This window comes from Colletes latitarsis, chromosome 8 (assembly GCF_051014445.1).
Source record: "Colletes latitarsis isolate SP2378_abdomen chromosome 8, iyColLati1, whole genome shotgun sequence".
In the NCBI taxonomy this organism is placed as follows: Eukaryota; Metazoa; Arthropoda; class Insecta; order Hymenoptera; family Colletidae; genus Colletes; species Colletes latitarsis.
The window spans coordinates 14,218,386-14,243,135 of NC_135141.1; the positions used below are offsets into that span (position 1 = coordinate 14,218,386).

Sequence of the window (24,750 nt, forward strand, 5' to 3'; positions counted from 1 at the left end):
CACAGTGTCCCAGAACGAATTATTTTTATAAATAAATTTTTCGGCGAATTGTAAACGTATAATTTTATTTTTCTTGCTAATAAATAGTTTTCTCCTTGGAACTCGTGCATGTAAACCGTTATTTCTTAATAATCGGCGACACAATTCTGGATGCACTTCTTTCTGAAACTGCATAGCCACCACTGATGCCAATTGTGATCCAGAAGTGAAAGGATCTTGTTTGATTTTTCGAATAATTGTCTTTTCTTCTTTTTCAATTAACTTTTTCGGACGCCCACAACGGGGCTTATTAGCAATGTTACCTTGCGTATTAAATTTCTTCACAATATAATGAATTGTAGACTTGCTTCTGTTCACAAGTTGTGCAATGTCACCATATGATTTGCCTTCCTTATGTCAATTTACTATTAATTCTCTGACAGACTTGCTTGTTTCCGATTTCTTGCAATTCATTTTGTTATATTATTAGTAATAAAGACTGTGGCAAAAATTTTGAATACTGTTTCGCTGGGACCCTCTGCTGGTGAACTGAGAAATATTTGTTTACATTCTATTATCGTTGGAAATGCTTAGTTGTTCAAAGTTCGAATACTTTTGTGAGCCGCTTCTGGTACGTGTTTACAATAAATGTATTGTAAACACGGTACAAATCGTTGAATTATTGTCTAATCTTACTTATGTAGTCTTAAGACCAATCCCTTGCTATATGTGTCATATTACATCAAATGCTTCAATTTAACATACATATTTCATTAGTTGAATATTAGAATTGTAAGCGTTCGAATACTTTCGTGTATGAGTGTATATATAATAGGAAGATAGTGATTTATTCAATGAGATATTTGCAGAAATAGTAGAAATTTCATTCAATAAATGTTAATATTAACAAATTAGCATTTGACTAGCTGGCATTTTTAACACAGTAACGACAGTCACTTGTTTCCACCTGTGAACCTGTCAAATTATACTTAACCTTACTTTTTAAAATAAACTTACTTTGTAAAAATACCGAATTTCTGCAGATAATGAAATGCATATCAATAATATACTGAATTAGACGAATCGAATTACGTATAACTCATCCCGATCGTTGAACGAGCCATTTGCTAGGAATATTGTTTATTAAATTAAAATGCAGAATAATTTTAGTATACAATGTAATTTTGTTAAAAACGAATATAGGAAAGTTATAAAAAAAGATTAGTGATTCACGGTAAAAAAAAATTAGTAAAAGTCTTAGACCAAATTGAATATTGTTGGAACGTTCTACGGAACACAATTTCAGTGTTCTGTTTGGTCTATAGTAATAAACGTAATATTTTCAAGAAATTGCAATCCTGCAGATACTGACATCACATCCACTTCTACCGTAGGGGGAAAATTTTCTATGTTTACTAACTTTACCGAATAATTATAATAACTATAACAAATATGATGTATATTTTTATACTTTTCGATCCTAATTAAGTAACACTTTATAAAGAAAATGATACAGGACGGAAACACGTGCTCGCAAAGTTCTAGGAAAAAGATTGTATTATATGTAAGTAGTATAATTGTAGTCTTATGAGAACATTTTTAAATTATATGAGTATTTAAAAAATTCATATTAATAAAATATATATCGTTACGAGAAACTATTATTACACACAAATTTCATTAAACTAGTAGGAAAACTTTTGAAATAGTGAAAACTACTAACACAATTTACTATAACCTTATTTGTGCATTTCAAGGTCCACGTCTATTTTAAGTGCGTGATATAGACATTATTTGTATGCAAATACGTCAGTTTCTGAGTTCGTACCGTCCCTTATTAATAATTTGACAAGAATTATTTACTACATTCTTCTACAAAGGAACAAAATTTAAACTAAAACACAGTATAAATAAGATTGTTTAAATATTCTCCTAATTTGTATGAAAAATATTATCATAATGAATTTTTTAATTATCAGTTTCTAGTTAAAATTCATCATAGAAATGACTCAACCTTGGATGTCTGATCTCATCGGTGTACTCAGAGGAGTTAAGATAGTAACTAATGCCATCATAAAGCATCAAGAAGATGCAGTTAAGCATTCAATACAGACATCAAGTTTGAAAACTGTTGCGGATAATTGTTTAGCTAATGGTATAAAGAAATTAAATAAAATAGAACCAAGTAAGGTTCCTGTAAGTTGCAAAACTATATAAAATATTACTTCTATAATTAATGATAATCAATTACAGGTAGCCTTCCTACAACACGGCATCCTATAACACTGTATTTCTACAGCACTGGATAACGTGATTTTTGATTAACATATTTAAAAACAAAATTACCTTAACACTTTATCGACCGGTCGTGGTTGAAGCTGCCACTCAGTAAGGACCGGCTTAGTCGCGAGTGCATTTGCTCCTGGTACCGGCTACATTTTCGCTATTTATTGTGTTGTGCTTATTTCTTTTGTTTCAAAGGAATGTAATTTTATTGATATTTATACTTTATTTTGCATTTGTTTTATATAATAAAGGGTCTTATAAATTAATATTCATAAAATATATTCAAAGTAATAGTAATTCAATTTTTTAATAATTCTTTAGAGAAACATGTTCTACGTCTTATCTTTTTCGATGCACATACTCTACATTGTTTTTGGGGTGTTTTGCTTTTACCACTTATCACTATTCTTATAAGTTTATGCTACTTTATGCATGATAATCTTTCTGGATGATCCCAGTGTACGAAAATCGTCAATGGCTAAAAGCCGATTAATAGGCTAGCGGTCGATAAAGTGTTAAAATAATGACGCGAAGAGATAATGAACTATAGTGGCTTTACATGAAAATATACAGGGTGTTCTGTCACCCCTGGGAAAAATTTTAATGGGAGATTCTAGAGGTAAAAATAAGACGAAAATCAAGAATATCAATTTTTTCATTGAGGCTTCGTTAAAGAGTTATTAAAAAATTAAATTAAAAAATTTCAAATCATTCTGAAAAAATTATATTTAGTTACAGGGATCAATTACAAACATTTTTGGTGAATAGACATACCCCGAAATCCAACGCACTTTCGAGAAAAAAATTCTTTACCAAAAATGTAATGTGAGAAGAAAAATGCTTCCCTGAAATTTCATGCAAATCTTTAAAATATCATAACTCTTGAACGGATTGGACGATTTTAATGTTTAAAAAAGCAAACGACGCGTATTTTAGTGTAGAACATGTAGAAATTCTAAAAATGTTGGAAAAGTTGCTCCTTGATCCCGTAAAATGAGAAAAACCCCATAAAAATGGTCCAATTTTCAAACAGCCATAACTCCTACAATTGTGAATATATTTCAATGAAACTTTTTTCTGAAGTAGAGCTCATGGGTACCTACAAAAAAGTATTAGACAACTTTTCTATGGGGCATCAAACGAAATTACTAAAAATGAAAAAGGAATTTTTAAGAAAAATCAACAGGGGGTAGGTGCCTAAATATTTCGACGAAAAAAAAAATTCCAAATCGTTCTGGAAAAATTATTTTCGGTTGTGGGGGTCAATTACAATCATTTTTGGTGAATACACGTACCCCCAAAATCCTATCCATTTTCCAGAAAAAAATTCGAGGAGATGAGAAATTTTTCGACAAAATTAAAAAATTTCAAATCGTTCCAAAAAAATTATTTTTGGTTGCAGGGGTCAATTACAATCATTTTTGGTGAATAGACCTACCCCCGAAATCCTGCGCATTTTCGAGAAAAAAATTCAATACGGTCGGAACTTTAAACGTTAATAACTTTTTAACGAAGCCTCCATCAACAAATTAGTATTCTTGATTTTCGTCTTATTTTGGGCTCTAGAATTCCCCATTCAAATTTTTCCCAGGGGTGGCCGAACACCCTGTATAAACAAATTATAATTTATTAAATTAAGGTTGCTTTAAATTAAAATAATATTTTGTGTTTTGTGTTATACATACATTTATGTTTTTCATAAAAATTAAGTTGCTTACGTAGAATTAAAAAAAAATATTTGTTTTTAATGTTTTCGGAACGTAACTCCCCTTTTTATACTGGCTCTGAATCTCATATAACACGGTTTCACACAACACGACATTTTCTAGGAACCTTTCTACCGTGTTATAGGAGGGTTACGTTTATTTGTAACATATATAATATATGATTTTTGTATAAAATGATATATATTGTATGTTGTTTATCAAATTATATCAACTTTATAAACATATCATAATTTTCTTTCTATTGTGCTTGTATATGCAGGGTCAAGTGGCGAAAGAACTTAAAGAAGTAGCAGAACGAATAAATGTTGTTGAAAAGGGCATAATGGAATTTATTAAAATAAGAAGTAATAAAACCATGGGGATACCAACGGACCAATTTGATCCTACGAAACCCAACAAAACTAAGTTGTATGTTTACAATTCTGCGAAAGATCCCAAAGAAGTACCAATTGAAATGAATGCTGCAAGTTTACAACAGAATGTTAAATCTGAAGGTGCGAATAATGTACAAGGAAAACGAGATAAACCTCCGATAAGAAGATATACAACTGTAAAAGAAAAAATTGAAACAATTACCAAGCTGGAAGATGAAATACCTAAGATTGAACTTTCAGATAAAGATAAAGAAATTTTAAGAAGATTAGAAATTGAACATGAACAGAGTATAAAAAATCAGAATACAAAAGAAAATATTACATCAGAAGTTGATCCTCGGGTATTAGTAAATCCAGCAAAGGAAAATGTAAAAATCCCAGAAAAACCTCAAGTTAGATCATCTGTTAAACCAAAACAAACTGTAAGTTACTTTATACATTTCACATAATTTGTATGTTACACCTAACGAATCAATTTTTGTTGTAAAGCTTTCATCTAATGCAAAAGCACAAAAAGTTCCATCTACCAGATTGCAGAGAATGATAAGCTTTGGAACATTAGGAATTGGTCTTGGCGTTGGTACAGTAGCAGAGTATACACGCAGGACATTCGGATTAAAAAAACAAAGTCTTGGAGACACATTTGACAATATGTTTCTTACAAAGGCAAATGCAGAAAGAATAGTTTCAACTTTGTGTAAAGTAAGAGGTAAATATCAATAATTCGTGTATTATATTTCTGGATATCCCATAATTGCATACTTATATGTATATGCTTTGTTGCAGGTGCAGCCTTGAAAATTGGACAAATTTTAAGTATTCAAGATGAGAACACTATTAATCCTGAATTACAAAAAGTTTTTGAACGAGTTAGACAGAGTGCTGATTTTATGCCAACATGGCAAGTTGAGGTATTTAACTCGCTTTGATAACATAAAAACTACTGTATACGTACATATATTAGGATGGTCCTTATTTTTTGATCTCAAAATTTCTTTGTCTCATCCTTTGGAATGATTCCTATACTATAACGAGAAAACAAGTCTCGAACTTTTACATGTAAAATAGTCCCCTTCCGGTATGGTTCTAATTTATACAAAAATAATTTCTATAAAATTTGAGCTCGATTAGATAATAGGAAAATGTAACTTGTAGCTTTTTTACATGTAAAAATTAATGCATGTGGTTTTCTGCTGTTTACTAGGCTATTTAATTATTTCTCTCATTTAGAAATATACAGGATGGTTCTAGTAACTGGGACAAACTATAACTCTGTCTTTATTGAAAGTAAAAAACATTGTACAGGAAAATGTTGCACTGTTTAACATGTTCTATCATACAACTACAAATTTTTGTTTTGCAGATGCACCAGTGCAATTGCACTATCTTTTTGAATGGAACCCTATAAATTTTTTGTCATAATATGATTTCTCGTATTGTTTTACATATAAAAGACACGAGGGAAGGTCATTAAAAATTCAATACTTTTCAAAATATTTTACTTTCTTTGAAAATGCATTACTATGTGAAATATTATCTTGAATTTATTGTAAATATTATGTGTCTACCGTGTTTACTAATATCGTGTGTAGGAGTTACTATGTTCAGTACAAACCATTTAGAAATTATTCAGTACAATCCAGTTTGAAATTGCTCCATTTCAAGAGATAATAATTTATAAGATTTAAAAGACAAAATTACGCATAATTGTTTGGACATTAGCAGTGAACAATTAAATAGTATAATGAAAAACATAATTAAAAAGATAGGAAAATGTGTACAATGTAATGGTGACACGTTTGAATATTTATTGTCAATTTTCAAAGAAAGAAAAATATCTTGAGAACTATTGAATTTTCAATGATCTTCTTTCTTGTCTAAAATAAGACAAGGAATTAATTTATGGAAAAAAAATTCTGGGGTTCTATTCAAACAAATTTTTCTCTAAAAATTTTTTCTAATTTCAATAAAGACAGTTATTAAAACTACCTTATTTAGTGTATCAATTATGACTTCCTAAATTATTTTTAGAAAGTATTGATCAGTGAACTTGGACATGATTGGAGAAAGAAATTAGCTACGTTCGAAGATAAACCATTTGCTGCAGCTTCTATCGGTAAACACCTTTAATAATGTGAAATCATTTTCAAGAACATTTAGTATTGTAAAAAAATTACAGGGCAAGTACATCATGGTACTTTATTAAATGGTCAGGATGTAGCAATTAAAATTCAATATCCTGGCGTAGCTACGGGAATTCAAAGCGATGTTGAAAATTTAGTAGGCATACTAAAGGTAATAATATATGTTATATGTTTTATTCTTTCCCGTTTTAGTTTCCAACAAAATGATAATAAATGAGTTAATTTTCATAGGTTTGGGATATTTTTCCAAAAGGTATGTTTATAGATAATCTAGTGGAAGTTGCAAAACGAGAACTTGCATGGGAAGTTGATTATGTGAGAGAAGCAGAATGTACAAAAAAATATAAAAAATTTGTGGAACCTTATTCGGATTATTATGTTCCTGCAGTAATAGGTATGAATTCAGAAAGTTAATACACCATATATTGAAATAATTACTTAATTTTATATTTAGATGAGCTGTCAACAAATCAAGTTTTCACAACTGAGATGGTAGAAGGTATTCCAGTAGATAAATGTACAAGTATGGATATGGAAGTCAGAGAACATATTTGCAAATTGATAATGCATTTGTGTCTTAAAGAATTATTTGTTTTCCGCTATATGCAAACAGATCCAAATTGGTCGAATTTTTTTTATAATACTAATACAAAACAGGTTTGTATTGGAATATTTTAACATAGTGACACTAATAATAGAATAGCTTTATAGTTCTTATTACAATTAATTACATATTTCTATTTGAGTATAAACTCAGGCTATGAAAGTCTTAATCTCATATTTTTATTTTATGTAATTTTCAGTTAGTATTACTAGATTTTGGTGCATCTCGAGAGTACGAAAAATCGTTTATGGACAAATACATTGAAATAATTTATGCTGCAAGTGAAGGTGACCGTGATACAATTTTAAATTTATCCAAAGAAATGGGATTTCTTACAGGATATGAATCTAAAGTAAATATTTCCTAATATTAAGTGGTAAATAAAATGCATTGTATTCATGTTTATATATTTGTTTTGTGTTAATGTTAGATTATGGAGGAAGCTCATGTAGATGCAGTAATGGTTCTAGGACAAGTATTCGATAAAAATCATGAATACTATGATTTTGGAGGACAGAATGTGACTAAACGGTAAAATCAATTTGTGTTATATGATATATAAAATATATATAATATATAATTCATTTTAGAATGCAGTCACTAGTTCCAACAATACTGGATAACAGACTTTGCCCTCCGCCTGAAGAGATATACAGTCTACACAGGAAATTGTCAGGAATTTTCTTACTTTGTGCTAAGCTTAAAGTTAAAATAAATTGTCGTGATATGTTCCGTGAAATATATACGAATTATAAATTTGGATAATCTAACTTAATTGTAAATAAGTAGATTTTAATTAAATACGTATTCTTAATTAAACATAAATATCTTTAAAATTAATAAACCGCTATTTTGATATTGTATTTATATATTTATACATCTACTTTAAAAAAAGTATTATAAATTATTATATCCACGTAAACACCAAAAATTATGCAGTGAACATGATACGTGTATATCAAAGATTACAGTTTCAAAATACATTTTCGTAATGTTATAATTGTTACGATTCACGTGCTTACTATTATATGAATATAGTTGCTTTATATATAGGGTGGGGCAGTAACTATTAGCACCTCAGATATCTTGGAAACTATAAATTTCACAGAAATGTTTGCTAAAGTAAATTGCACAGTACGAAGGGCGCTATTGGGTGGCGATAATAGTTTTTTTGCAGGTGGAGGTACTTCGGACATTTCAAGGTCACATCCATTTTTTTAAATGGATCGGTATGTTTTTGCTTCCGTATCACGATAGAGGATCTTAAAACGAGTTCAACGACCTATTACACAAGGCCATTGAAGGTCATAGAAAGTAGAGAAAGGCGATAATACTTATGGTTTTGGTAGTAAATGAAACATGTTTATAGTAGGTGTTCGAAATGATGACCATCACTGTCAATGCACCGTTGGATTCTTTTTACGATTGATTGACTTGCAAGTCTTACAGCGTCAGAACTTATTGATGCACAGGCTGCAATAATTCGCTGTTGCATATCGTGAGATGTAGTTGCTACTTCTTTGTACACTTTCTCTTTCAGTGTTCCCCATAGAAAGAAATCTAAAGGTGTTATGTCTGGTGAACGAGCTGGCCACGATATTGGATTCGAAATTTTTCATCGAGTTCCCTTCGCGCAATCGATGAATAATGTGCTGGGCATCCATCATGTTGATACCACATGGTTTGTCGTGTAAATAGAGGTAACTCTTCTGGCAAAAGACCCAATGTATCCTTAATAAAATTAGCATAGACGTTGCCATTGAAATTTCCATTGATAAAATAAGGTCCAATAATTTGATCACCTGTGATACCTTACCATACATTCACAGACCATTGTTTTTGATGTTCAACCTGTCGCAGCCAATGTGGATTTTCCGCTGCCCATAAATGCACGTTATGCAAATTAACATTCCCGTGATTTGCGAATGTTGCTTGATCAGTAAATAAGACGGTATTAAAAAAAAGCTCATTGTTTGGAATCTGACGTATAACCCATCGACAAAACTCAACGCGATTCGTGAAGTCGTTCCCATGCAATTCTTGGTGAAGACTAACGTGATGTGACGGTGCAAAATGCGAAGTACGCTCCTCCTACTAATGCCAGATTCGCGTTCAATTTGTCGCCAACTAATATGAGAATTTCTAGAGCACACCGATTTCCATTTCTTCGTTAATTACTCGTTTCTGGCGTTCACTTTTACGAACACTTAAACTACCGGTTTGCCTAAGTTTATCATAAACATTTTTAAATGTTTGACGCGAAGGCTGAGACCGATGTGGATATCGTTCAGCATACAAGTTTGTAGCCCTTACAGAATTTTGTTGGCATTCGCCATAAATAAGAAGCATATCAACCTGCTCTTCAAACGGATACATCGTGCCGGATTGACCGATTTATCGATACTAATCTTCTGATGTTTATCTTACTCTGCAAACTATTAAAGTGTCCTTCAAGCAGTGTTTATTCTCAGTGAAGTAAACGGTAAGCATTACGCATTCCTCTACTATTTAAAATACGTATGTTTCATTTACTACCAAAACCGTAAGTATTATCGCCTTTCTCTACTTTCTATGACCTTCAATGACCTTGTGTAATAGGTCGTTGAACTCGTTTTAAGATCCTCTATCGTGATACGGAAGCAAAAACATACCGATCCATTTAAAAAAATGGATGTGACCTTGAAATGTCCAAAGTACCTCCAGCTGCAAAAAAACTATTATCGCCACCTAATAGCGCCCTTCGTACTGTGCAATTTACTTTAGCAAATATTTCTGTGAAACTTATAGTTTCGAAGATATCTGAGGTGCTAATAGTTACTGCCCCACCCTGTATATTCATTTGCTGTACAATTATGTGAATTTGTCGGTGAAAGATAGGTGGATTAGACAGGCTTTCGAAATTACCTGAATTATCAACGAAACACTTCCCTGGGAAGTCTTCCCATTCGTCATTCTCGCGAAAATTCATAACAGAATAAACTTCTATGAATCGTTATAAAGAACTTTTATTTTTAATTTATGATCGCCTTATCAATTAAAATCTTTTTGAAAGTGTAAATAACTCTTATTTACTTACAGCGTTTAATTATCTTTTTTATCTTTTGTACACATCCATAAACATCGGTACAAAACGATATCTTAACCTATTTAGTAGCTCATGTCGACTAATAGTTGTTCGAAATAATTTAAATAGTTATCAAAGCAATATATTAAAATGTGTAAGAAATTTTTGTATTTTGCGTATGGAAGCAATATGTTAATGAAAAGAATACATATTAATAATCCAACTGCTGTACGTAAGGACATTGGTATTTTAAAGGTACATACATATACATACATGAATTAATACTACATATTTTTCGTTTATTTCATTCTTTACATTTTATTTTCTAATTAAGAATGCCTCATTTATCAATATTTTTCTTTCATCCCTATAATTTTTCATAATAGAATATTTATTCTGCGGAGAAAAAAAAATTATGTATATGAGTCGTATTGGGGCAGATGTTATACAGGGTGTTCGGCCACTCCTGGGAAAATTTTTAATGGGGCATTCTAGAGGCCAAAATAAGACGAAAATCAAGAATACCAATTTCTTGATGGAGGCTTCGTTAAAAAGTTATTAACAATTAAATTAAAAAATTTCAAATCGTTCTGGAAAAATTATTTTCGGTTACGGGGATCAGGTACAATAATTTTTGGTGAATAGACATACCCCCGAAATCCTACCCCCTTTCTAGAAAAAAATTCGAGATGTGAAATTTTTCGACGGAAAAAAAAAATTTCAAATCGTTTTGGAAAAATTATTTTCGGTTGCGGGGGTCAATTACAATCAATTTTGGTGAATAGACCTACCCCCGAAATCTTGCGCATTTTCGAGAAAAAAATTCAGTACGGGCGGAACTTTAAACGTTAATAACTTTTTAACGAAGCCTCCATCAACAAATTGGTATTTTTTATTTTCGTCTTATTCTGGCCTCAAGAATCCCCTATTAAAATTTTTCCCAGGGGTGGCCGAACACCCTGTATGTCTACACTGTTGTAAGACAAAATTGCTCAATGGTGTTGATTATTTTACTTATTTGTATTATTGTATTCGTCTTAATTCAAAACTGTTCTTTCTTTTTCCTTACAATACCATTTTATAATTTGTAACATTCTATTATACTTGTTATAAGGTTTTTCCTAAATTACCTGTATTTACTAAATTTTATTTTGTGCAACACTGATTTGTATAGAATTTCAGACTCGACTTCCTAACTCATTCAAAGAGATGGGGTGGATGCTCTGCAACAATTGTTCCAACAGAACGTTATAACGTATGGGGAGTGATTTGGGAATTACATGAACACAATCTTCCTACATTAGATTGTCAAGAAGGTGTTGCAGATAAAGTGTACTTTCCTCTAATGGTTGAAGTAGAAACACCTAACGGTAATGTTTTAAACTGTAGAGTATACCAACAATGTAATAATCCAGACGACCACATGAAATTACGTTTATTACCATCTCACAGAAGACCTTCACCATTGTATATGTATGTTTTATTTACTCAAATATTTTAGTTCAGTTAAAATGTATTGTAGTAGTATCGTTTAATTTTAATTAAAGTATTATTTTGAACTTAATTTCAATATAGAGAAACAATATTAAAAGGAGCACAAGAAAATCAATTACCTTGCGATTATATTAAATTCTTAGAAACAATACCTCACAATGAATACAACGGAGAATATGATATTGGGTAAGAATAGTTGTTCAATAGTAGTTTGTTTAGTTTCACTTGATAGTAAAAAATTACTTATATAATTAGTTTCGTCATGTACACAGTCTTATATTTTAATATTACACACTATAATATAACAAATTTGATAAAGGATACTTTAATAGTATTTACAATTTGCATTTTTTTTTATACTTACTACTGATTTTATGAAAGTTTTATGTTGTTATAGTGTCTTTAAGTTTTTCTGTAACGATGTACATTTTTGAATCACAGCCTGTCTTTGAAAGAAGTTTAGTCTCAACGATCTTTCGGTTTACCAAACATCGTTGGATTTCTGGTTCATTCATCACTGAGTCCAGGGCTTCATCAACTAACAATTTATCCAATTTGTATTTAGGTATTTTAATCTTTTTACGACATTCACCATTTATCTAATTATGTAAAAGTGACATAGTCAGTAATGTGATACAAACTTATTCATATTGTGTAAATACATAGTAATAATTAAGTATTTTGATTTCTATTAATTGTTAATCATTTATGTAACTATGTAACAAAAATAAAATTATCCATTTATACAAATGTGTAAATATTATAGACACATGTAACATATATACAGGGTGTTTATCTTATCTGAAAATGCAAATAGAAGAAATTAAAGATATAAATATGTATAGATAATTTGTACTATGTTATGTATAAATAAATATAGCATTCCGTTTAAAAAAACTAACTTGACCTTGAAATCTTCATGCTTTCACAAACAAAAAAAATAAACAACTTTTGTAAAAACATTTTTTCTTTATCTATAGTCCTTTTTGAAATATTTTGCATTTTCAGATAAAACAGACATCTTGCAATATGTACATATAACTGGACTTACATGTACATTTAATGTCATTTTATAATCTAAGTCTATTTCTGGCCAGTCTTGTTCCATAACATCCTTATCCAATCTTACTTCATTTTCACTTATAAGGTGATGTTTAGCAGAACAGAATGCTGCCCATAATTCTGATGCAAAGTGTGGTGCGAATGGTGCAAGCATAATAATTTTAACTGCTAATGCACGCTCATATTCGCGACTTTTTTTCATACACTCCAAAGATACCTTACGTAAACTTAATGTTGAAAACACAGGAAAGTTAAAAATGTATTTGCTGTAATCATAGACATAATCTAAGAGAAATGTACGTACCTATTCATGAGTCCTTGTAGCCTAGATATTGCAACACTTAATTGCTGAGACTCAGTTATGTTAGAAGTTACAGTTTTCAGAAAATAATTTCGACTATCGAACATATATGCATCATCTTTGACAAATTTAGGATCAGTAGGTGTTGCTTGAAGATCTTCTAAATTTACACTGTTACGATAATCTACGAAACTTTTCACACTTTTCCATAAACGTTTTTGCCAATTAAGTATTCCCGGAATAGCTAGATTTTATTAATAAGCAAATTATATATATTATTCAATATTTAATAAATAATTTTATTATATAAATAGTTTTCATTAACTTACTGTCATCGCTCCAATTTCTATTTGAAGTTGGTGCTACATCACCTAATATTAACAATCTAGTTGTATCAATCCCATATTTGTCTAATAATTCAAGAGGATCGATGCCATTATATTTTGATTTAGACATTTTTTCCCATGAGACAACTACAGGTTCCTTGGTATCCTTTTGTATATATTGTTCTCCCTTTTTTTCTACTGCATCAGCCTTTAAATATTTCCCTGTATTCTCTATTTGGTAGGTTTTACCCATTACCATACCCTGTACAAGTAATTGCTTAAATGGTTCTTTACTGGGTAATAGTCCTTCCGAATGTAAGAAGTGACTTATAAATCTAGCATAATATAAATGCAACGTAGCTGAAATTATATATTATTATTTAATAATTTTCAAATATTAAAACACTTGGCCAAAACATTATTTTAAAAATGAAACTTTCTACTTCTTACGTCGAAATTTAATTTAGGGATGTAAGAGTAGAGAATTCAAATTTTAAAATAATCATACAAAAATTATTATATGACTTTTGTTCACGAAATTACAATAATTCAAAGATTGACAACGTTTTCACCAAGTATCTTAGTATTTACGTTCAGTAGTATATAAATTCTTTATACAGGGTGTTACGTTTAAGTCAGAATAGTTGAATATCTCACAAGGCATTGGAGTTATTAGAAAAAGTTTTCTACAAAAATTATTTGATTTGAAGGGACACGTTATGTAGTATAAATTTTTCTTGCGTAGGTTTAGTAGTGAAGGACATTTCAAAGACAAGTTAACTTTTTTAAATGAGACTACATATTTTGTTATTTATAATATTATTGCGTTTGCTGAGACAAATTCAACGACCTACTATATGACATCATTCCTTGTCACAGAGTTATAAATTATTGAGACGCAATGCTAAGTTGTTGGTTCTGCATGACTGTGCTATTTGTGTCGGACTGATTCAGTTTTCTGAGATTATATCAGTTTTTCAGTTTTTCAAATTGAATCAGTTTTTCCTAAGATTGTACAGATGCCAATCCTGCAATTAACGTGATAGATTATGAATTATTCCAGATGTCATAAATGATTGTTTTAATTTTTACTTCTTACTATTTAATTTATAATAACAAGAATTAATTAATAATGTTTTATCTACCTTATCACTATTGTTGAGTATAGACGTTTCGAATCTTTTTAAAAATTGTCTTTCTACACCTTTTCATATATTTTCTGTTATTTTTTCACAAACAACTATAATTCTTGTCTATAAACCAACAATATTTTCAACGGGTGTCTGGAGCACAATCTGCTTTGAGTAGTTCCACAGAAAAAAGTCACAAGAGCTAAGGTCTGGTGATCTTGGAGGCCATGTAATTGGTCCTCTACATCCAATCCATTTATTCTGAAAACTATTATTTAGCCAACTTCGAACAGATGCGGCATAATGAACAGGAGCTCCGTCATGTTGAAACCAAAGTCTTTGTTTCAATGATAGTGGTATGTCATCCAAAATATTCAATAAACATGTTTGAAGAAACACTAAATATGTTTTTGCGTTAATATGTTCCTCAAAAAAATGTGACCCAATTATTTTGTACTATGTATTCCGCGCCAGACCATAACAGATTCCAGTTATTATTTTCTTGAAGCCAATGTGGAATAGAACTTGCCTATATCTTGGTATTTTGATGACATTATTTATATAAAAAATACATTCGTCTGTTATTATCACATGACAAATGAAGCCTGGATCATAGGCAATATTTTCAAATATTTACACTGAAAATTCTACTTGTGGTCTAAAATCTTGTGGAAAAATTTCATGAACATCGGTCGTTTTAAAAGGTTTTAAATTATTTTTTTTTTTAAAGATTTCATGAATAATCCTTGTTGAAAAACCACAATTAGCTGCCACATTACAAATAAATGTCCATCACTAAACCTACGTAAAAAAAATTTATAACGTGTCCCTTCAAATCAAATAATTTTTGTAGAAACTTTTTCTAATAACTCCAATGCCTTAAGAGATGTTCCACCATCTTACTTAAACGTAATACTCTGTATATGTGTAAAGGTACTAAAATTACATACCATGTTCTTTTCCACCTACATAAAGGTCAACAGGAAACATTTTTTTTACTTTATCAACATCAAACATTTCTTTTGTATTTTTTGGATCAATGTATCTCAAAAAATACCATGAACTATCTACAAATGTATCCATTGTATCTGATTCTCTAGTTGCCTGCCCCCCACATTTAGGACAAGAAGTATTTAACCAATCTTTAGAATCAAGCAATGTACACCTTTTATTTGAAAATGTAATCTCTGGTAAAACAACTGGAAGCTGATTATGTGGTACCGGTTGAGCTCCACAGTGTGAACAATGAATAATTGGAATTGGTGTACCCCAATATCTTTGTCTAGATATTAGCCAATCTTGCAGCCTTGAACCAACTTGATACCCACCAATATTCCATTTTCTTGCTTTAGATAATACTTCTGATATTTTTTGTTGTTGTTCTTCGTAATTTTTTATTGAATGCCGTTGAAATTCAATTCCAACTGTTTCAGAGAAGGTATAATCACTCATTGAAGCAGAAGGTATACCAATATATGTATCTCTGAAAGGTTGAAATGTAACATTATCTGTTACAAATACTGGCAATTCTTTTCCATTGAATGGATTTAATACTTTAGCATCCAATATTTTAATTTCTTCGTTTACATCTTGACAATACTCAGAATAGTTTAACATGCTCTTTGGTGATATTGCAACAAACTTAGCATATTCAATAAATTCTGGAGTATCTGTCCAAACATTTATTGTCTTTGGATAATTTGGAATATTCGATATTAATTGTAATTCAAAACTAGTACCATTACATTCACCTAGCCAATTCTTTTGAATTTTTATAATGTCTCTCCATTCTTTTAATATTGGATCATCTAAACCGTCTAACAGTGACCTATATATAACAAATTAATAAAATACATAATTAGATATTGTTGCTGTTATTATAATAGTTTATAATGGTATATTAGTTTACTTACTTTGCAAATGGTGTTGTTTTAATAAACCATTGATTTAACAATTTTTTTTCTACTTTGACACCCGATCTCCAAGAATAATTATTTGCATCGACTTGTTCATCTGCTAATACAGTTTGATCAACAGGATCCCAATTAACAAATGATTCTTTTTTATAAACTAAATTTTTTTCAAATAGTTTCAAAAATAACTCTTGTGTCCATCTGTAATATTCTGGATCGCTTGTTACAAATTCTCTGTCCCAGTCAAAATTATAATTCAACAAGGTTAATTGATTTCGCATTACTTTAATATTGTCAGTTGTCCATTGAGAAGGATCAATTTGTTTCTCAATTGCAGCATTTTCGGCAGGCAATCCAAACGCATCCCAACCCATTGGATGAAGAACATTATATCCTAAAATTAATTATAAATTTGTAAAATGAGATATTAATTGAACATTACACAGGGTGTTCCAGATCTCAACCGACAAACTTCGCCAACATGTTCGAGAGGTCATTGTGAGCAAAAACTGTAAAACATAATTGCAAATAAATGATTATGTCTTCAACAATTATGTATCTGTGAATCATACTACTTTCCTTTCATAATCTCGAAAGCAAAGACGAATCGACCTATGGTGTATATAACATTGTTTGCTCGCAATGACCTTCCGAACATGTTGGCGGAATTTGTCGGTTGAGATCTGGAGCACCCTGTATACTTATTTAAACAATTTTTAATGTAGAAAACTTGCCTTTCATTCTGTAAAAGCGAGCAACAGTATCGCTTATTGTATATACTCTTACATGACCCATATGAAGTATTCCAGAGGGATACGGAAACATCGAAAGCACATAAAATTTTTCTTTTGCAATATCAAATTCATCATATGTGCACAAATTAATTTTATCCCTCCAATATTTTTCTATTTCTATTTTCACAGAATGTGTAGGTTCTACATTCTAAGATAGCATTTAAATTTTAAATATTTTTAAAAAAAGAAAGAAACATAAGTAATACAAATCTCAACATTAAATACATACGCAAGAGTAATTTTAATATTCGACCACATCGCAATATTTATTTTGGTACTTTATAATTTTGTCTATGATGAAAAATAAAATAATTTAAGTATATATTACATTAAAGTATCGAATCTAGTTAACAAAAGCATAAAATTTATTTATTTATTTTACAATATTTTTATTCTTCGTCATAGACAAAATTATAAAGCAACAAAGCGAGTATTGCAAAGTCTTCGCATATTAAAGTTACTCACTATAGGTATTTACAAAATAAAATTTATACCGAGAATAAATTTACACCGGTTGAAGCGCATCGGTTAATGATATAATTAATAAGAATATGATTCTTATAACATGGAACTAGATTTTTGCAGAATGATTCTGTAAACTTCATTATTAAGGTTTATTATTTAAATATTTATGTAAATACTATTTTTTAATTGTATCATAATATTCCAAATTTGTATCGTGCAAGCTCAGGCTGACAACCTCATCCTACTAATCTTCTGAGGTTCTGAGTTACTGAGTACTGGGACTACTACTTCAATAAAATATATTCTATATATAACATCTTATACGAAAAATATTTGTAATGTGAATTGTTAATTATCAATACATTGCTCGTAAAAAGGTAATGTAAATATAAAAATAAGTAACATTTTATTTAACAAATACATATCAAGTTATTACAAAATGCAACTTCCGGTTAGTTGAGTTGATTTCTTTTCCGGTGTACACCGTATAAACAAGTTCGTGAGTAATATTTTTGAAGTAAAATCCACCTAAAAATTTAACATCTCAAATTAATACTTAGCGTAACAGTGAAGAAATACTGTCGTTTGTATTAGTAATTGTGATCAAACAATATATTTGTTATTTTATAGTTTAATAAGTGTAATCATGATTTGACGTTACTTGAGAGGTTACGTTCTCACAGATTTTTATTACAATTTAACAAAATATACTTTTTAAACTAAGAAATAAATATTTAATGATTGTATTCGTACAAGACGATAGTAAAAATATGAACCGTTATGTGTTAAAACGTATTAAATTATTTGTTTACAATTTGAATCGACAACATATTTCTAACCTAATTTACAATTGAATCCATCAATTTTAATATTTTCAAAAATGAACGATAAAATATTATATTTTGATAATTTGTAAAAGTAATATTAATTTCGTCAGAAATATTTAAAAGATAAGATAAATTTTGTAAAATATTTTAGAAATAATTTGTAAAGTTTTTATTTCTGTTTTAGTTCAATCATGGGTAAAAGAAATAATATGATCCCTAATGGGCACTTCCATAAAGACTGGCAAAGATTTGTGAAAACTTGGTTCAACCAACCTGCTAGAAAATATCGCCGTAAACAAAATCGTGTAAAGAAAGCTCGTTCACTTGCACCAAGGTAAGTAAAGTGTATTAATTTAATCTTTATGTTGTTTTGATCTTTTATAACTTAATTATATAGTATTTTTTGTTTCATTGCTTTGTTTACTATTAATTCAAAAATTATTTTGTTTAGACCTGTAAAACTTTTGAGGCCTGTTGTTCATTGTCCAACTTTCCGTTACCACACAAAAGTTAGGGCTGGCAAAGGTTTTACCTTGGCTGAAATAAAAGCTAGCGGTTTGAACAAAAGGTTTGCCAGGACTATTGGAATTGCAGTAGATCCTAGAAGACGAAATAAGTCAATTGAATCTTTGCAAACAAATGCTCAAAGATTAAAGGAATACAAATCGAAATTGATTTTGTTCCCATTAAATGAGAAAAAAGTAAGTATGTCTACAAAAACATATTAAATACATAAAAAAATAAAATTAACACTTTCTATTATTTATAAAAATAGCCTAAGAAGGGTGAAGCAACCGAGGAAGAGATGAAAGTTGCAACGCAAGTTAAAGGAGAAGTTATGCCAATAAGGCATCAAGCACCAGCCAAGGCAAAGGCTCATGTCATTTCTGAGAAGGAAAAGAAATTCTCTGCATACATAACTATCCGTAAGGCTAGGGCTGATGCTAGATTAGTTGGAATTCGTGCAAAGCGCGCTAAAGAGGCAGCAGAGAATCCTGATGATGTCACGAAGGTTGCTAAGGACAAAAAGCCTAAAAAATAATTTTAAGGTTCATGTTCTTATATAAATACAAAAAATAAATTATTCTCTAATGAGAAATAATTTTCTATTTATTACCTTACCACTACAACAAATTCACTTTCTTGATTGTTATTGAATGTAATTTTTAATGGAGATATCCACAGTATACAAATATATTTTTGCATCTCCTATTGCGATTCATAAATCGCAGTAAAATCGAAAAGTAGATCTAGTAACGAAGGTACATTATCTAATGAGGTTCGAGTTTTTTAATCAGTCTTTTTTTAGGTGTAGAAGAAAATACATGGGATCAATCTGTGAAATTCGTCAAAAGCACGTTGCATTCGTTTTTTAAAAATAAGTCATTAACACTTTGATAATCGGTTGTTACGTATGCATCGGACTCTGATGCAACTTCATCCTTCCTTTCAGTTCTACTTCCAGTCCTATCTTCCCATATCACTGATCGATCAATTGATAAACGTCGATCTATTTGTCAGTGACAACTAGAAATGACGTGCAAAAATTACTCATCTGTGGATTCTGTAATGAGAAATAGAAAAAGCGTCCCGGAGAGGGTTGCTAGTGGACTCATCTCAGTAAGCCATGCTAATAGACCTTGCCTTATACGTCAGGATATTAGCCAATCGGTTTTAATAGGGGATTCTAGAGGCCAAAATAAGACGAAAATCAAGAATACCAATTTGTTGATGGAGGCTTTGTTAAAAAGTTATTACCATTTAAAGTTCCGCCCGTACTGAATTTTTTTCTCGAAAATACGCAAGATTTTGGGGGTATGTTTATTCACCAAAAATTATTGTAATTGACACCCGCAACCGAAAATAATTTTTCCAAAACGATTTGAAATTTTTCTTTTCCGCCGAAAAATTTCACACCTCGAATTTTTTTCTAGAAAGTGGATAAGATTTCGGGGGTATGTCTATTCACCAAAAATGATTGTAATTGACCCCCGCAACCGAAAATAATTTTTTTAGAATTCATTAAAAATTTTGTTTTTCGTCGAAAAATTTAGGCCTCTTCTCGAATTTTTTTCTCGAAACTGAGTAGGATTACGGGGGTATGTCTATTCACCAAAAATGATTGTAATTGACTCCTAGATTCGAAAATAATTTTTTCAGAACGATTTGAAACTTTTCATTTTCGCTGAAAAATTTAGGCACCTACCCCAGTCGATTGATTTTCCTTAATAATTCGTTTTTAATTTTTAGTAATTTTGTTTGACGCCCTACAGAAAAGTTGTCTAATACATTTCTGTAGGTACCCATGAGCTCTACTCCAGAAAAAAGTTTCATTGAAATATATTCACAATTGTAGGAGTTATGGCCGTTTGAAAATTGGACCATTTTTATGGGGGTTTTCTCATTTTGCGGGGTCAAGGACCAACTTTTCGAGTATTTTTGCGATTTGTAGAAATACTCTCCACAAAAATACGCGTAGTTTGCTTCTTTAAACATTAAAATCGTCCAATTCGTTCAAGAGTTATGAAGTTTTAAAGATTTACATGAAAATTCGAGCAGACATTTCTGGCCAGAAATTATATTTTCGGTAAGGAATTTTTTTCTTGAAACTGAGTAGGATTTCGGGGGTATGTCTATTCGCCAAAAATGATTGTAATTGAACACCGCTACCGAATATAATTTTTTTAGAATGATTTGAAAAGTTTTTTTTCAGTCGAAAAATTTCACACCTCGAATTTTTTTCTAGATAGTGGGTAGGATTTCGGTGGTATGTGATTTCACCAAAAATGATTGTAATTGACCCCCGCAACCGAAAATAATTTTTCCAGAACGATTTGAAATTTTTTTTTTTCGTCGAAAAATTCAGGAACTTAATTAGATTTTCAGTAAGGAATTTTTTTTCTCGAAAGTGCGTAGGATTTCGGGGGTATGTGTAATGACTAAAAATGATTGTAATTGACCCCCGCAACCGAAAATAATTTTTCCAAAACAATTTGAAATTTTTGAATTTAATTGTTAATAACTTTTTAACGAAGCTTCTATCAACAAATTGGTATTCTTGATTTTCGTCTTATTTTGGCCTCTACAATCCCCCATTAAAATTTTTCTCAGGAGTGGCCGAACACCCTCTGGTTGCGAGTACGGGAGGTGACGACCCCATAAATCGTTATTTATTGCAGTTATTACAAAATCATAATCGCGGTCGTGATTTAAATTCATTCCAGACCGTGATCGTGATTCTTTCGTTATGAGTTACAGAATGTTTATATGAATTTGTTCACTGTGATCACAGTTCTTGATCTTGATTGAATTATTTTGTATAAGAAACTTCAATATAGTTTGCATATAATATAAATTTAAAATTACGCTATGTTTTCTGCGTATAACGTAAATTTACTTGATTTAATATTTAAAATAAAAAGTAATTCGGTTCTACTTTCACTATCTTATGTCAGTATTTTAAAAGGTAAAATGGTAATTTTTTTCGATGTCAACATCGTAATATCATTCATTTAAAGAGTAGCGTAAAAGTGCGAATAATTTCTGTTATTCGTTTAGGCATGTATACTATACTACATATTCGTTTAGTGTATGTATACCATGCTATGTATAAAGTTTCGTAAAATACCAATGCATTACTTAACTATAATATGAAATGCAAATAATAGTTTGAAAAAGTCTTACAAATTTAATAAATTGATATGCTAATCAAAATACATAATGTCTCTATACATATATTGTATTTTCTAATTAAAGTGAAGAGATATTTATTTATATTTAAATAGATTAAGAATGATTATATTTGTTCAAAATTTATAACTGAGATTTTTTAAAAATAGTGAATGCTGTACTATTTAACACCATAACAGTGATCACTATAAGTTCAAAGAGTTTTGATCAGTGTGGCCAGATCGGGCATAATTGAGTGCATCGAAATCGACAATAGTGACGACGAATTTTCTTAGCGTCTAACGGAGTGGTGGGATAGCAGGTATATACTACCGCATGAGCCACGTATAAGCTTCGTATAACTTCGGGACAATTTCGCACAACTTCGGGAAAACGATAAAGAACGCTAGTGTGAGCATTTCCTTCTTGCTCCTGTAAAAGAGAAACAGCTGAAATACGAACTCGCGATAATCGACATACGATTCCAAGACTCGACTGCCCCATCATTTTTACTTTCCGACCTATGTAAGGTATAAGGTACCATAATGAAAAAAAATTTCGAAAATTTTTTTTAGCGTAAATACACGTTTTAAGACCCCCTGATCATATTGTGACTATTAAAAAAAAAAGAAATTTTTTTTTGTTCCTATGCTATTAACATGATTGCGTCTAAACGGCTGAATGAATTTCAATGAAACTTTACATTTAAATTTTATGTTCTCGTTTCAAGGTTTGATTAGATTTTGAGCGTGATCAGCTCTTGGATAATAATGATTATACGTCTTGTAGTTTTTTAATTATTCCAATACGTATACATTATTTGTAAAAAATTTTTAAAACGATTTATACAGGGTGTTCGGCCACCTCTAGGAAAAATTTTAATGGGGGATTACTAGAGTCCAAAATAAGACGAAAATTAAGAATACCAATTTCTTGATTGAGGCTTCGTTAAAAAGTTATTAACGTTTAAAGTTTCACCAGTACTGAATTTTTTTCTCGAAAATGTGCAGGATTTCGGGGGTATGTCTATTCACCAAAAATTATTGTAACTGACCCCCGTAACCAAAAATAATTTTTCCAGAACGATTTAAAATTTTGGTAATTATTGAGATTCGGTTCCTCCTCACCGATTTTTATGAAATTTAAATATGTTGTAGAACTCAGCATTTTGAACAACTTCCTCCTATACATAGTTAGTATAGTTTTCGAGATATTTTCAAAAAACTGCTGCTACTACTACATTGAATTCTGTCTGTTCCGTGTGCATCCGTGTTACCTTCTACGCATTGGTATGCGATGCATATACACATATATAGCGGCATAGATGCCAGATTCAGCACCCGGTGCGATACTCACACATGGCAGATCACGCGTACGTGAGCTCGTGGAGTTTCGGGAAGTCGACAAAGGCAAACTGACACATGCCCTCTTTCTCGATTATTCCGAAGCTGCCCGAAGTCATTTCGGTCCGCCTCGTGGGAGGAGAGAGAGAAAGGCTCACATTTGCCTTCTCGCTCTTAACAACTGAAATCCGACCTCCCGTCTACGGCATACGATTTGGAATCTCGAGCCGTGATTTTCGACTGCCCAGGCATTTTATTTTTCGACCCATGTAGGCGCACATAAGCAAAGTACCCATAATGGAAAAAAAATTTTGTAAAATTTATTTTACGGAAATACACGTTTTAAGACCCCCTGATCATATTTTAATTATTGAAAAAAAAGAAATTTTTTTTTATTATTCCTATGTATGAGTGAACATATGTATATTATTAATACGATTGAGTATAAATGGCTGAATGAATTTAAATGAAACTTTACATTTAAGTTTTATGTTCTCATTTCAAAGTCCGATTAGTCTTTGACTATAATCAGCCCATGGATAATAATGATTATATCCCTTGTTTCATAGTTGTTCCGATACATAGGCGTAATTTATAAAAGATCTTTTAAATGTTTCATATAAATCTTGGGAAGAATTCAATTTTATGTAAAAAAAATTAAATAAACTTTTTCTTTATTTTCTCTAGAGAAGAAAAACTTAAATGAAATCTTATACATTATATGCTTACTTAAATCGCATTGAAAACGAATACCACAAATGTTTTAGAATAATGTGCAAAATGGTTTTACTCGCAAAGGGTTAATTGAGAAATAAATGCTTGGTAATTAAAAACAGCAGTAAGCAGCTTAACCGGCTGGGATTTTCGCTAAAACAAATTGAAAACTCGATTCTAATAAGGGAAAGTTGAAATGGTACCCGATTTTGGGTTAAGTTTTACTGCAAGATATTATTAAAGTTATTACAGCTACTTATCTTCAAAAATAGAACCAAATTCACCAATAAGTAGTATGGTGTGAATGACGTGGTGTTTGGCTGTAAGTTCGAGCTTCTTTTGCTGTGCAGGTTCGGACCCTGCTAAAAGAAATCTTTTTTTTTTTAATAATATTTTAATCGTACACTAAATGTGACATTATATTTTTGTCTGATCTTCGAATATTCTTTTTTAAAGTTGAATTTACCAATTACATTTAACATATGTTATTTTCAATATATGAAGTACATGAATCTGAATGGTATTTTTCGTAAA

General features: G+C 30.6%; 4 protein-coding genes across 7 annotated transcripts; 3 read left to right on the forward strand and 1 right to left on the reverse strand.

Annotated features, from left to right (window-relative positions):
* Nucleotides 1-1,333: 1,333 nt before the first annotated feature.
* On the forward strand, nucleotides 1,334-8,086 carry Coq8 (ubiquinone biosynthesis protein COQ8, mitochondrial). 2 transcript variants are annotated; one of them, XM_076771521.1, is made up of 12 exons: nucleotides 1,334-1,543; nucleotides 1,959-2,175; nucleotides 4,252-4,788; nucleotides 4,856-5,075; nucleotides 5,153-5,277; nucleotides 6,398-6,482; nucleotides 6,546-6,661; nucleotides 6,742-6,904; nucleotides 6,965-7,167; nucleotides 7,314-7,466; nucleotides 7,545-7,645; nucleotides 7,705-8,086. In XM_076771521.1, the coding sequence occupies exons 2-12, from the start codon at nucleotides 1,984-1,986 to the stop codon at nucleotides 7,877-7,879; spliced, it is 2,070 nt and encodes a 689-aa protein (XP_076627636.1). In that variant the 5' UTR covers nucleotides 1,334-1,543; nucleotides 1,959-1,983; the 3' UTR covers nucleotides 7,880-8,086. The 2 variants fall into 2 exon arrangements, with proteins under 2 accessions (XP_076627636.1, XP_076627637.1); XM_076771522.1 differs by lacking the exon at nucleotides 1,334-1,543 and adding an exon at nucleotides 1,782-1,883.
* A 1,173-nt stretch (nucleotides 8,087-9,259) lies between these two features.
* LOC143344392 (gamma-glutamylcyclotransferase) lies at nucleotides 9,260-12,253 on the forward strand. The gene is made up of 4 exons (XM_076770416.1): nucleotides 9,260-10,433; nucleotides 11,353-11,651; nucleotides 11,754-11,858; nucleotides 12,114-12,253. Exons 1-4 carry the CDS (start codon nucleotides 10,329-10,331, stop codon nucleotides 12,133-12,135), a joined length of 531 nt encoding a protein of 176 aa, XP_076626531.1. The 5' UTR covers nucleotides 9,260-10,328; the 3' UTR covers nucleotides 12,136-12,253.
* Leurs-m (Leucyl-tRNA synthetase, mitochondrial) lies at nucleotides 11,835-18,098 on the reverse strand. 2 transcript variants are annotated; one of them, XM_076770411.1, is made up of 8 exons: nucleotides 17,693-18,098; nucleotides 17,139-17,346; nucleotides 16,405-16,798; nucleotides 15,442-16,319; nucleotides 13,365-13,721; nucleotides 13,039-13,279; nucleotides 12,724-12,961; nucleotides 11,835-12,271 (listed from the first exon to the last, which is right to left on the reverse strand). In XM_076770411.1, exons 1-8 carry the CDS (start codon nucleotides 17,801-17,803, stop codon nucleotides 12,056-12,058), a joined length of 2,643 nt encoding a protein of 880 aa, XP_076626526.1. In that variant the 5' UTR covers nucleotides 17,804-18,098; the 3' UTR covers nucleotides 11,835-12,055. The 2 variants fall into 2 exon arrangements, with proteins under 2 accessions (XP_076626526.1, XP_076626527.1); XM_076770412.1 differs by lacking the exon at nucleotides 17,693-18,098 and having other exon boundaries at nucleotides 11,837-12,271; nucleotides 16,405-16,605; nucleotides 16,689-16,798; nucleotides 17,139-17,615.
* Rpl13 (ribosomal protein L13) lies at nucleotides 18,045-19,592 on the forward strand. Of its 2 annotated transcripts, none has more exons than XM_076770414.1 (4): nucleotides 18,045-18,162; nucleotides 18,675-18,824; nucleotides 18,942-19,191; nucleotides 19,266-19,592. In XM_076770414.1, exons 2-4 carry the CDS (start codon nucleotides 18,682-18,684, stop codon nucleotides 19,530-19,532), a joined length of 660 nt encoding a protein of 219 aa, XP_076626529.1. In that variant the 5' UTR covers nucleotides 18,045-18,162; nucleotides 18,675-18,681; the 3' UTR covers nucleotides 19,533-19,592. The 2 variants fall into 2 exon arrangements, with proteins under 2 accessions (XP_076626529.1, XP_076626530.1); XM_076770415.1 differs by having other exon boundaries at nucleotides 18,135-18,158.
* The last annotated feature ends 5,158 nt before the right edge of the window (nucleotides 19,593-24,750 follow it).